Below are 14,056 nucleotides of genomic sequence, written 5' to 3'. Positions count from 1 at the left end.
GGTGGCTACTTTGAAGAATGTCAAATATGAAATATATTTTGATTTGTTAAACACTTTTTTGTTTACTACATGAATCCATGTGTTATTTCATAATTTTGATGTCTTCACCATTATTCTACAATGTAGAAAAACCCTTGAATGAGTAGGTGTGTCCAAACTTTTGACTTGTACTATACTTGCTAAAAAGAGTATAATATACTCTCTGTAACACTACTGGTTTAAGGATTAAATCAGTTTACAGACCTAGGGTAAAATACTATTTGAAATAAATTGCCAAGTTTGCCTGGTGTAATGGACCAATAGAATAGTCCAAAAACGTCAAACCCCGCCCACCTGGCACTCCAGGAGGGCTAAAGCAAACACTCCCAGCATTTAAAATATTTAAAATAGTATTTGAAGTCTGGCAAATTCATTGCAACTCAGGAAATTCAGATGAGTCACAGATAGCTATCAGTAATCAAGTAACTATTGTGTTGGTTTTGTCCAAGGGTGTGCCCACTATGGTTAAGTCAATGGTTTTAAGCACTGGGATGTAATTTCAGGTCAAACAGGGTCTCTCAACAGAGAACAGGGGTGTGACCAGGTAACCCAGCAAACCTGATGGTAACGGAACTAGGAGGAAAACAAACAAAAAATACACTTGAAAAAAGGGTGTCAAAAGGGTTCTTCAACTGTCCCCATAGGATAATCATTTTTGGTTCCAGATCAAAACCATTTTGGCTCTCTGTGGAAAGGGTTCTACATGTAACCAAAAAATAGTTCTTCAAAGGGTTCTCATGTGGGGACAGCGGAAGAACGCTTTTTGGTTCTAGATAGGAACTTATATTCTAATAGTGTAGAAACAATACCAACACATTACCTATTCAAGGGTCAAGTTTCTGTTGTGACTTTTCACATCATGTGTAATGTTTCAGGCTAGAAGAGCCACTTTTCTTCAAGTTTGGGTGTCTGTTTCGTTTTCCTTTCCTCTTGGTTCTGGTGGATTGGGTTGCATGGAGAAACGGCTCGCGACCTATATCAAGGGCCCCTAGTGGCCCCCCCGGGTCAGCGGCCTGCTGCTTAAGGGCTATTTTGGGCTCCCTTGGGGCTGCAAGGGTTCTGGTGTTGATTCCATCCTGGGCCCTCAATTATTTACTAGAAGGCCAATATTAGGACACACCACACCTGATCCTCCATGGCTATTGGCTAGCTAGTAGTGGAGAGGAGTCCATAAACTCCATATGCTGCCCTGCCTGGATTTTCCAGGAAATGAGATTGACGAAACAAAGACAGAGAGAGACTAGTCTGAACTAAGAACCCTAGCAACACAATTTGTTTATTGTCATGTCATGCCATATCAGAGCTTAATATCAATGACAGAGTTGCAAGGGAAGAAAAGAGAGAGAGAGCACTTAGACAATCTTGCAAAGCAAATTGGTCAATGTAACATTTCTAATGTTAAGTTGTGTTAAATTCTCTTTGTAATTGTTAAATTAACACTCATTGGTGTAAAAGAATCCCAGTGTTGGTGTTAATAACCAGTGTTAAACCAAAACCACACCCATCATTATCATATTTCCCAGCATGCTCTACTGCAGGCATATTTTTTAGAATTGTTTCAATATCTATGTATTTGCATGTACATTCATTAATCTTATTCTTCTCAAATATAACTAACATACATTTTTCTAAAATAATCCAATCTGGTACTTGGACTTGATTTAACACTGTCAGTGTTAATTTAACACTGGAGAATTTGATGTGTAGCAAATGTCAAGAACAACTTGAGATGGCCTGACTTGACTGTACATTGTGGAATGTACTGTAGTATAGTGTTGCATTGCATCATTGTAGATGAGCAAAGGGAGAAAGAAGGAATGCAAATATAAAAACATTTAGTATTGCATGTGTGTCAGTGTATATCAAGATTAATCAGCTCTACAGGTGTGTAAATGTGTTAATTTCAGAGGGTGTCAAAATTTCACATCAATGAATGGCAGAATGAATTATATATACATATAATAAAGTATAGTGTGCTATATAGGGGGAAGTATATCAACATTATGGCATGTACTGCTGCAATGTAAATAATTGTAGTGTAGTTTATTTTAGTACCAAATACTGGGTTTATGTATGTGTATGAACATGTATGTGCTGCTGTGGTGTTGCAACATATACTGTACTGCATGGTATTATTATTATTATGGTATTAGCACTCCTGTTTGAAGGGTGGGTTGCATAGTGTACTGTAGTTTGTATTAGGGTAGTGAGGTGTCTATCAGTTTGGTGTTGGTGTGTATTGTAATGTCCGGACTGGACCGGTGGTAAACTCCTATGAGGCCTCCTTTGTCTTCTCCTCCTCGGTTGCTGCTGGTGCTGGCTCCTCCACCTTTTTCACCTCTTCCACCTTTTCTGCCTCTACGACTGCCTCTGCTGGTGCCTCTACAGTTGTGGCTGTCTCTGGCTCAGCCTGTGCCTCCTCTGGCTGTGCCTCGGCTTCTGCCTTCTCTTCCTTTACCTCTGTTGCTGCTGGTGCATTCTTGGTCTCTGTTGTGGCGGCCGCACTCTCAGCTGGCGTGTCCACGGCAGCGGTGCATTGCACGCTCAGGGAGGTTGCTAGGTAGCCCACCAGCTTCATGTACTCCTCGAAGTTGACTTTACCGTCCTGGTTAGCGTCCAGGCCCTGTTGCATTTTCTTCACCGCCTCGGAGCTGTCAGTGTCCTGGGTACAGAGTAGATACAGAGACGGGCAGACGTGACTCAAGGGTGACGCCAGCAGAGGTGACCTCTGTAGTAACTGACCCCTTACATCACAAAATGCAGTACTGTTTGTGCACCTGGATTAATAGATAGACCTTGATTTAACCAAGTTTAAGAGTGAATCCATGTTGGTGCAACACACCCTATTTTATATGTTAGTCTGTAGTGTCTCCTATTTCATACATATCATAGATATCTTACTAGTGCAGCAGACAGCATAGCGGTTAGAGAAATAAGCCAGCAACCGGAGGGTTGCCAGATTGTATCCCAGGTCTGACGGGACAAATCTGGTGGGAAGTGAGCTGGCAACCGAGGGGTTACTGGTATTAAATCCTAGACACTGTTGCCTGCTGTTGTGCTCTTGAGCAGGGTACTTAACCTCCCACAACTGCTACAGGGCGCCCAGTATGACAGCTCCCTGCTCCAACCTGTATATGTACAGTGGCGTCCAAATGTATTGACACCCTTGATAAATATGAGCAATAATATATAAAATAACGAATTCAAATAATGAGCTATAATTGAACGCTTAAAAAAATTGGGAAATTATATTATTTTATACTAATTAAATTGCTCAGAGAAAGAGATTTTGTTAACAATTAATACTTTTTTCTCTCAAAAAAGGTAGGGGTCAAAATTGTCACCCCTAACCATGCTAACCTTCCCTCTTATTTATTAATGGTGAGAGGTTAGCATTTCTTTGGGGTATGATCTTTGACCCTCTGTAACTTTCTCACGTATCATTATCATTCATTCAGGATTATCCGTAATCATGGAAGCATCCACATTAATGCAGAAGTGTTTAGAAATGTATTCTGTTCTTATTTATAATAAACGTGACTCCAAAATGACACAATACATTACTTATAATAAATTTGGACACAAATCATCTGAAACACAACAAAAACTAACTGCAAATGCATCCAACAAGTCACAAACTTGATGTAGTCCTTGTATGCTAGGAATATGGGACCAAATACTCAACTTTTGACTGCTTCATTTTTAAGAATCTTTCGGGGTGTCAATTATTTGGACCCCTACATTTTTTAGATTTGTTTGTATTACTTATACAAAAATATTAAACAAAATATCTTTCTCTGAGTAATTGAATTAGTATAAAATAATATAATTCCCCCTTGACTTTTTCCACATTTTGTTACATTACAGCCTTATTCTAAAATTGATTAAATTGTTTTGTTTTTACTCATCAATCTACACACAATACCCCATAATGACAAAGCAAAAACAGGTTTTAGATTTATTTGTAAAATGTATCAAAAAAAGAATCTGAAATATTACATTTACATAAATATTCAATCCCTTTACTCAGTACTTTGTTGTAGCACCTTTGGCAGCGATTACAGCCTTGAACCTTAGGTTTGACAGTACAAGCTTGGCACCCCTGTATTTAGGGAGTTTCTCCCATTCTTCTCTGCAGATCCTCTCAAGCTCTGTCAGGTTGGATGGGGAGCGTTGCTGCACAGCTATTTTTAGGTCTTTCCAGAGATGTTCGATTGGGTTCAAGTCCGGGCCACTCAAGGATATTCAGAGACTTGTCTCGAAGCAACTCCTGCGTTGTCTTGTCTGTGCGCTTAGGGTCGTTGTCCTGTTGGAAGGTGAACCTTCGCCCCAGTCTGGGATCCTAAGCACTCTGGAGCAGGTTTTCATCAAGGAGCTCTCTGTACTTTGCTCCGTTCATCTTTCCCTCAATTCTGACTAGTCCTCCAGTCCCTGCCACTGAAAAACATCCCAACAAAAACATCCCCACAGCATGATGCTGCTTACCACCATGCTTCACCGTAGGAATGCTGCCAGGTTTCCTCCAGACGTGACGCTTGGCATTCAGGCTGAATAGTTCAATCTTGGTGTCATCAGACCAGAGAATCTTGTTTCTCATGGTCTGAGAGTCCTTTAGGTGACTTTTGGCAAACTCCAAGCAGGCTGTCATGTGCCTTTTACTGACGAGTGGCTTCTGTCTTGCCACTCTACCATGAAGTGCTGCAGAGAATGTTGTCCTTCTGGAAGGTTCTCCCATCTCCACAGAGGAACTTTGGAGCTCTATCAGAATGACCATTAGGTTCTTGGTCACCTCCCTGACCAAGGCCCTTCTCCCCTGATTGCTCAGTCTGGCCATTTGGCCAGCTCTAGGTAGAGTCTTGGTGGTTTCAAACTTCTTCTACTTAAGAATAATGAAAGCTAACTGTGTTCTTGAGGACCTTCTATGCTGCAGATATGTTTGTGCACCCTTCCCCAGATCTGTGCCTCGACACAATCCTGTCTCAAGGTTCTACGGACAATTCCTTCAACCTCATGACTTGGTTTTTGCTCTAACATACACCGTCAACTGTGGGACTTTATATAGACAGGTATGTGCCTCTCTAAATCATGTCCAATCAATTGAATTTACAACAGGTGGACTCCAATCAAGTTGTAGAAACATCTCAAGGATGTTCAATGGAAACAGGATGCACCTGAGCTCAAATTCGAGTCTCATAGCAAAGGGTTGAATACGTATGTAAATAAGTTATTTCTGTTTTTTAATTTTAATACATTTGCAAAAAAAACAACAAAAAATGTTTTCAGTTTGTCATTATGGGATATTGTGTGTCGATTGATGAGGGGAAAAATATTTAATACATTTTAGAATAATGCTGTAATGTAACAACATTTGGAAAAAGGGAAGGGGTCTGAACACTTTCCAAATGCCCTGTAGCTCAATCAAAGAGTTCAAAAAGGTGTAGTGTTAATAGCAGGTTTATAACCATGGTGAGTGTGCAGGCTGCTGTCTAACTGACCATCATGATGTTGTGGAGCTGGCTCTTCACCAGCTTCTGGAAGTCATTCCCTCCCAAACTCTCCTTCCCTTTGGCTGATTTCAGGAAGACACCCACTACCGTCTGAATGGCTGACTCCATGACTGCTGTCTCTCTCTGCCCCGAGATAGAGGGGTAATGGTTTTGTAGAGAGGAAGCAGGTAAGAAGGAATGAGAGAGAGAGAAAACAGAGATGGTACGAGATATTGAGTGACACAGGCAATGCACATTTTACAAAATTATTTCCATAACAATCTATTTTAAGGAGATAAAGATAGGACACCACAGTGGGATTTGATTGGTCATCTGATCTACTGAAGCCACTATTGGTCCAAGGTTTCAGATTACCGCAGGGATTACCTGCAATCTCTCTCTCTCATTCTTTATATGTCTCTCTCTCTTTCTTTATCGGTCTTGCTTTATCTCTGTTGCCTCCTCACACCCTTATGCACTCTCATGTGACAAAAAAAATTTTTTTTTTTTTTTTTAGGGACAGACATTTTACACATGCATGCGTGTTAGTGTGTGCTGTATGCGCCTTTATATGTGAGTAATCCGGTATGTATGTAATATAGCCCGTAAGCGTTGGACTGATTGAATGAGATATGCGTGATGTGTCCTATTAATCACAATAGACAGCTGTATGTGTAAGATGGCCCTCACACGGAGCACAAAATACAATGCATGCCAGTGAGTGACAGATCCATACAGGAATTCCCATTCCTTTCTGTCAGAGGAGATCACTTAAACAGGATAAGAATGTACAGGCCACACTAGTTTGCCCCAAAGCAGTGGAGAGAGATGTTTGCTCGTTTAATGAACCAATCTCACTCGATTGTCAACTTTAGTATTTAAATGTAGCACACAAACTACACACACACGTCCGCCAAGAAAAAGCATACACTGTAAAGGGATTACTGTGAATTTGACAGTAGCTTACAGGCAGCTCGGTGGCAAGTAAAATTTTGTATTTCATATTACAGTACACCTACTGAAATACAAATACAGTATCAGAGCAAGTCCAGTGTAATGATACAGAGTACAATATGTCAAATTCATTATAGTGTAAAAAAGTATATGCTACCATAATCGGAATCAATACAAATATGAATTCATTAATACAATTCATTGAGGGGTTTGTATTTCACAGTATTTTACTGTAAATACAAGGGATTAATGCAAGCAGGTTAGCTCCTGGGTAAACTTGTTAACAAATACAGTATATTATTGTATATTTGGTGTTTTATAATACTTGCACTTCTAGAGGCTTTAACAAAGGCTTCCAAACTACAGCAACTAACAGGTCCAAAACAGACCAAAAGGACGTTGCAAAATGCTCAACCATTTTGTTGTGTTACTAACATGCTGACCACACATACACTACCGTTCAAAAGTTTGAGGTCAATTAGAAACTTAGAGAAGCACATTTTTTGTCCATTAAAATAACATCAAAGTGATCAGAAATACAGTGTAGACATTGTTAATGTTGTAAATGACTATTGTAGCTGAAAACGGCTGATTTTTAATGGAATATCTACATTGGCGTACAGAGGCCACCATCACTCCTGTGTTCCAATGGCATGTTGTGTTAGCTAATCCAAATGTATCATTTTAAATGGGTAATTGATCATTAGAAAACCCTTTTGCAATTATGTTAGCGCAGCTGAAAAATGTTGTGCTTATTAAAGAAGCAATAAAACTGGCCTTTTGGCTAGATGAGTATCTGGAGCATCAACATTTGTGGGTTCGATTACAGGCTCAAAATGGCCAGAAACAAAGAACTTTATTCTGAGAAATGTTCTTGTTCAGAGAAATGAAGGCTATTCCATGCGAGACATTGCCAAGAAACTGAAGATCTCATACAACGCTGTGTACTACTCCCTTCACAGAACAGCACAAACTGTCTCTAGCCAGAATAGAAAGAGTGGGAGGTCCCGGGGCACAACTGAGCAAGAGGACAAGAACATTTGAGTGTCTAGTTTGAGAAACAGACGCCTCACAAGTCCTCAACTGGCAGCTTCATTAAATAGTACCCACAAAACACCCGTCTCAATGTCAACAGTGAAGAGGCGAGTCCGGGATGCTGGCAGCAAGTCCTGCCACTCATCTCCTCATTGGGGTTTAGGAGCATATACCCACGTCGGTGATTGAAAGATGAAATGAGCTGAATATGTGTTTAAAATTCACTGCTTGATTGAGGGACCTTACAGTGTGTGTGGGGTACAGAGATGAGGTAGTCATTCAAAAATCATGTTAAACACTTATTGCACACAAGAGTGAGTCCTTGCAACTTTGGTGACTTGTTAATTTTAAAAAACTTGATTAGGCTTCCCATAACAAAAGGGTTGAATACTTATTGAATCAAGACATTTCAGCTTTTAATTTTGAATGAATAAAAAAAGGTTCTAAGATAATTCCACAATTTAATCCATTTTAAATCCAGACTGGAACACAACAAAATGTGAAGAAATTCAAGCGGTGTGAATACTTTCTGAAGGCACTGTATAAATTGATATATCCACGTATGAGTTAAATTGGTACAGCATTGGTAGTCACAATTCTTGAATTTCCATTTCTGTCCTATCCTTACATGTATTATTTACTTGGTGGCCTGGCTGCAACCTGGCTATGCCTTCTCACGGTCAGGGTCAGTGACAGTCGACCTCATCTCCAAACGGTCGCCAGACAGCATGTGTCGAGCCGCACCCCTCCCTAAATCTGATTAATGAACACAGGGCTTCTATTATTTAGCCAACGTCACAAGGACAGCTCTGACCCCGCCTCAGTTCCGACACACACCAACTAATCCCTATTATTTGGAGCAAAAGGCAAACAAACTACTCAGCAAATAATTAAATATAGACAGAGGTTTCCCGTTTCACTCCAGAGCCCAAAGGAGATTGAGTGTTGTGTTTCCAAATGGGTGAATGTGATACAGTATGTGTTCTGAATAATGGCAATACTACCGCTCGTGTGGCATGAAATATTAAGAGAGGAACAAGTTAGGTTGTGGCTATATACTGCACCGAACAGGCTTGCAGTGCCTCTCTAACTTATCACATAGGTCTACTAAAATACTGCTGAACATCAATGGTGCACAAAGCTAAGAATGAGAATTCTGAGCCAGTTGAAGAGTGTCTTGAGCTCTGGTTGTTTACACAGGTTTTACTTTTGGACATTTATCATCATTGTAGATCTTTTAGGAAATAGGTTGTAGTATGTAGACTATGAAAATAATTTATTTTATTTATTTAACCTATATTTAACTAGGCAAGTCAGTTAAGAACAAATTGTTATTTACAATGACGGCCTACTCTGGACAAACCCTAACCCGTACGACGCTGGGCCAATTGTGCGCCGCCCTATGGGACTCCTCTAGCACTGAGATGCAATGCCTTAGACAACTGCTCCACTCGGGAGCAAGGCGCAATGCGAATGATCACCCTTACACATACAATGTAACGGATAACTGTAAATGATAGATTTATTTTGTATTATCAACAGTATAATACTCTGAAACATTTTAATGCAGCATACTGTGAATTATGGTGCATTATGGGAAAATGTTCTGGGTGGGGAAATAATTGCCGTATTTCTTATGGTACTGCAATTCCGCCCCACAGAATACAGTACCGTACCATATTTTTGGAGTACAAAAAAAACCTTTTGACCATTAGTGGGTGCATGGTATTGTTGTTTCTATCTCATTAACATATTTTGAGGCATTCTGTCTTGTAAGACGCTATATTTGTTGCAGCAGTGAGTGGGAATGCTGTACCAATTTAACTCATATGTGGTTATAATGCCCCATCAATTAAAAATGTATAGGCGACAGATTCAAGTGGCAGCAAGTCTTACACCTTAAACGGTTAAGCAATTTGCCATGTCCCTTTGATCTGTTTTGCCCTTTAGTCGCTGCCAGTTCCGCAAGCCTAAACTAAGGCCTCTAGAAAGTGCAAGTGCTAAAAACACAAAATATTCATTAATATGCTGTAATGTTTGTAAACACCTTACCTAGCAGCCAATCTGCTTGCACCAATCTCTTGTAATTACAGTCAAATACAAACCCTTCCCGTCAATGAATTTCATTCAGTCATCCATTAATTAGTTCATTCCGATTTATGGGAGCGTTTACTCTTTTTTTTCTTAAACTTCGTGTCATTGCAGTGTTTTCTTTGATATTATATTTACTTTAGTGGGTGTACTGTAATATGACAAACAGAATTGTACTTGCCACCGAGCTGCCTGTAAATTACTGTCAAAATCACGTTAACCCCTTTACAGTGTAGGTTTACCCATAGGTTATATGTTATTTCGGATAGTCCATACATTTTATGCCAGTTGTACAAACAAGACAGGCTCATATGGCCCACGGTAGGCTAGATAACAGCTGATCGACCCGTTTTACAAAAGAGGCACACTTATCTCAGGTATGTTTTGTTTGAGTGTGCACACGCTATGACTGATCAAGAATAGCTATGCGTTTATGATAAATAATGCACTAACGTAGTTAAATCGTTTCCCCCCCTTTGAATTCAAACGTTATCCGCTACTTGCAACGTAAAAAATAACGAGTCTTTCTTGGAGTCTCTAAAAGCGTCGTTGGCACTGTCCCTCGATGAGAGCGTGTAGAAAGTTCCTGCGAGGGTGAATCTAAAACGTGGCACACGCGTTTTGATTTAAGCAAGTTTACAGTACAAAACCTTTTCAATAAAATATGGACAAAATGTATAACTCACCATATACTTCCTACAGGACAAGCGAACAGATCAAATGTGCCCAACTTTGTGTTTGTTTTCCTTCTTTTCCGTCTATCTCCGCTGCTTTGAGACCGCAAAAGAAACTTGCCAAACTAGCGCTGCATAATCTCTTCCGTGATTTAGTTTTTTCTTCAACTTTTTTTCCTGACAAGGCAAAGGGCGTGTACCTGGGAGAGTGCGACAAAATAAAGGGGGAATGTGGAAAAGATAAGACACTTTTTTTTATGAGGGGCAGAAATGTGTATCACAACCTTGGAACCTAATTCCTATTTAGTCTATTATCTTTGGTATGTGGTGCTAGTTTAGATTATGTGTGATTTGTATTGTTCCACGCCAATAATTCGAATTCATAGGAGGAGACATTGAGGTTTGAGTGTTGAGTTGCTTTTAACCCTTTTGTATCCAACATCGACTTCCAGCTGCATTTTACAGTCTAGCTGTTAGCCTACTGTATGTTTGGACAGTAGTGATCTTTACCCCCCTCATACACCCAGGCTCATGGGAGTGGCAACTGCCTCAGGAGCATATCCAGACCACTCCAGGACCACAACACTAAAATGCATGTCGACACACACGCCCTGAGGGAGTGTTTCATGCTGTATCAGTGTGTCATTGTTTGTCAGAGTAGACACACTCATTTGTCATCAGTCACACCCACACTGGCACCTTGCTGTGTTTAATGAGGATACAAAGTCTACAGTTTCCCATCAAAATTGCAATGGAAATGCCTAACTTGTGAAGCATCGCTTAGCAGAATAAAATGGAGGGAAGTGTATGCTATAACACAGCAGGTGAGCATGCCAGAGAAAATAGCAGTGAATGTGTCCCAAATGGCACCCTATTCTCCATATAGTGCACTATTTTTGACCTTTCACTAAACAAACAACTTCATTAAACAATAGAGTACAGTGACGGGTAGTATTTGTACAGACACCAAGCAGCTCTCCTTTATCCAATGTATTGTTGTTGACCTAGGAAAAACGTATATTGGTAATGGAGACACAAAGATTGTAAATAGCAGCAGGGATGCAGACTGCATTTACATCACTGTGTAACACTTGGAAAGGCAGTGTATAGGCATTATAAACCCGTATGGAATAGTTTTGCTGTACCTGGTGTAGTGGTGGGAGCAGTGTAGGGTTATGATCCAATTATACTATTAAATCAAGGTTGTTATACAGCCACACTGAGAGAATGCACAAGAGGGGGGTGGACAGAGCCAGACTGGGACCAGAGATTGAGCCCGGCATTTCTAACACAGGCCCATTTTCCCCCCTCTAGGCTTCCACCTAAGTAATATATGTCATATACTGAGGCCAGTGAACCATAGGAGACAGAAGGCGAGTTAAGACAATGGATCCTTTTATTCAAAGTCACCTGCTTTAGAAAATGATCAACTAAAGAATTGTGCATGTCAATTCAGATCAAAAGTTTACCACACAGCTACATTCAGGATAATTTCATTGGACTGTAGCCTAATGCACAATGCTAGTCCAACAGATTCCCATGAAGTCTTTTTATTGGCTAAAAGCCCCCTTGCTTGTTGGCAAGTTTTCCAATCAGCTGCCAAAACTCCAAAAATGTCAGCTCCCCATCATTGTTTTCGTCCAACGAGCCCATGAGCTGCTCGATTACGGCTGGATCGCTGGCGTTCTGCAGACAATCAGAGACAAGAAAGGGGACAGTGATCCCATTCAGGCCCAGACTGGGTTAACAATGAGCTGCATGGTTAAGGCTACTCTGCCATCTAATGGTAAATAATAGTACAGTACTATAGAACAAATGGCACAGAGTCTGAGTTCCACAAACTTTGGTTGCAAAGTGTTGTTTTGCAGAATAAAATGGAAGGAGGTTTATGCCATAACACCTGGTGAGCATGACAGAGCAAATACCAGTGACTTACATCCCAAATGGCACTCTTTTTCCCAGAGAGCAATAGAAGTAGTACAGAAAAGGATTTGGCCTGCTATCACTAAGGTATATGATGCTTGATATCACGTCATTCAGCCACTCACTCATGGCTCTAGATAATTTATTGCAAAATGGAGGCCAAGTATGAAGTGGGTGCTGAAGAGGACTAAGTCTGTGTCCCAAATGGTACCCTATTCCCTGTGTAGTGCACTACTTTTGGCCAGGGCCCATAAGGTTCCGGTCTAAAGAAGTGCACTTACATATAAAATAGGGTGCCATTTGGGACTCAGTCAGATTTACCTTGACAAAAGTAGGTAGTTGAAAGGCCACCAGGCTGCTGAACTCCCCTTTGCTCAAGGTGTTTGAGGATCCATCCTTTCCAGCAAAGGTCTTGAACTGGGAGACAAGTACATTGATGGCAGATTCCATTGTAGTGAGTCTGTATGAAGGAGTTGACTGCGAATACATGACAAGAGAAAGAAACCAGTCTGCTTATGAATTGTCAATAAATGTTATTACAAGCTTTTACACATTGTTGAAGCAGACTTTACAATAAAGCCAGCAACTAAATGATGAAAAAACAGAAAATCATGTGAAATCAGATTGAGAAAAGACAGAAAGAAAAGCATTAAAGGAAAACCAGTCATATGTTGTCTCACCTGATGAGGTATGGTCTGGTTGCAGCAGGTATGGAGAACCTTGTCTTGTCTTTCCAACCTTTCTTCCCCTCTTTTATTGTCTCCATCCCCCCTTGATGATGCAGACGTCAGCGGAAAACCAACAAGTTTCCATCAGGACATTCTTATCTAGCTTTCTAATTTTCCATCACACCTTCTGGAAGGCACACAATCACCCCCAGACCCAAATGCACATACACATTTGACATACCGCTGGACATAAACAAATATATTGATACGATGGGAGTTTACTACAGTCCAATTCAATACTATTCTGTAGTTTTGATGTTATAAACAATTGATCAAAAGTCAGCAAATAATTTCTGCAATATTGCTGACAGGACAATTTATTTCAGTTGGTTTCCTTGCAGTGTTGTGGACTTAGGATAACATCTCTGTCAGCTCATTTTAATCAGGAACCTGAATCAAAACTGAATCAGCATAGATGCATTCGTACATAACATCTCTCAAACCCTACATTGATGACAAAATGGTTTGAAGAAAATGCTGTATCATCAAATGATAGTGATCCAGGAGTGTAAGTCTGCACACAAATGTATGCATATCGGAGAGAGAACACAAGAGAGAGTGAACGTGTGTGTGTGTATGCATCTCTGAGAAAAGGTGTGCAGTGGTGTTTCCTCAGGTTTTAAAATGGGAGGCCTGTTCACTATGTATCTAGGCCTAGTGAGGAGGCCCAGTAGTAAAGCTTCTGCTTGACCAGTTGTTTGGGAGATGGAGAATGTTAGGTATGACAGCTTCAAAGTGTTGGACAAGAACCATCCATCATTACTGACAGCTTTACTAATCAGTTAATCTAATCAGGACTGGTACAGACTCACTGCTTCAAGTCACGCATAGGTTACCTCCCCAACGGCACCCTATTCCCTGTATAGGCCACTACTACCCACAATGGTGGAAAAAGTACCAAATTGTCATACTTGAGTAAAAATAAAAAGATACCTTAATAGAAAATGACTCAAGTAAAAGTCACCCAGTAAAATACTACCTGAGTAAAAGTTTAAAAAAATATATATATATTGTATTCCTGGCCGGCTTAAGAATTCAAAATGTAATGAGTACTTTTGGGTAAGGGAACATGAATGTAGTGAAGTAAAAGTTATCAATAATATAAATAGTAAAGAACCCCCCCCCC

At 40.3% G+C, this 14,056-nt stretch overlaps 2 protein-coding genes across 2 annotated transcripts; both read right to left on the bottom strand.

Moving 5' to 3' along the window:
- Positions 1-1,285: 1,285 nt before the first annotated feature.
- On the bottom strand, positions 1,286-10,479 carry LOC124043686 (eukaryotic peptide chain release factor GTP-binding subunit-like). Its single transcript, XM_046362526.1, has 3 exons — positions 10,292-10,479; positions 5,535-5,669; positions 1,286-2,701 (listed from the first exon to the last, which is right to left on the bottom strand). Exons 1-3 carry the CDS (start codon positions 10,292-10,294, stop codon positions 2,312-2,314), a joined length of 528 nt encoding a protein of 175 aa, XP_046218482.1. The 5' UTR covers positions 10,295-10,479; the 3' UTR covers positions 1,286-2,311.
- A 1,173-nt stretch (positions 10,480-11,652) lies between these two features.
- Positions 11,653-12,983, bottom strand: LOC124042837 (protein S100-A11-like). Its single transcript, XM_046360964.1, has 3 exons — positions 12,883-12,983; positions 12,524-12,679; positions 11,653-11,965 (listed from the first exon to the last, which is right to left on the bottom strand). The coding sequence occupies exons 2-3, from the start codon at positions 12,650-12,652 to the stop codon at positions 11,837-11,839; spliced, it is 258 nt and encodes an 85-aa protein (XP_046216920.1). The 5' UTR covers positions 12,653-12,679; positions 12,883-12,983; the 3' UTR covers positions 11,653-11,836.
- Between the last annotated feature and the right edge of the window lie 1,073 nt (positions 12,984-14,056).

The sequence above is a fragment of the Oncorhynchus gorbuscha genome, linkage group LG09 (genome assembly GCF_021184085.1).
Source record: "Oncorhynchus gorbuscha isolate QuinsamMale2020 ecotype Even-year linkage group LG09, OgorEven_v1.0, whole genome shotgun sequence".
NCBI lineage: Eukaryota > Metazoa > Chordata > Actinopteri > Salmoniformes > Salmonidae > Oncorhynchus > Oncorhynchus gorbuscha.
Note: the sequence above shows the minus strand (reverse complement) of the source record. Positions and strands in the feature narration are given on the sequence as shown.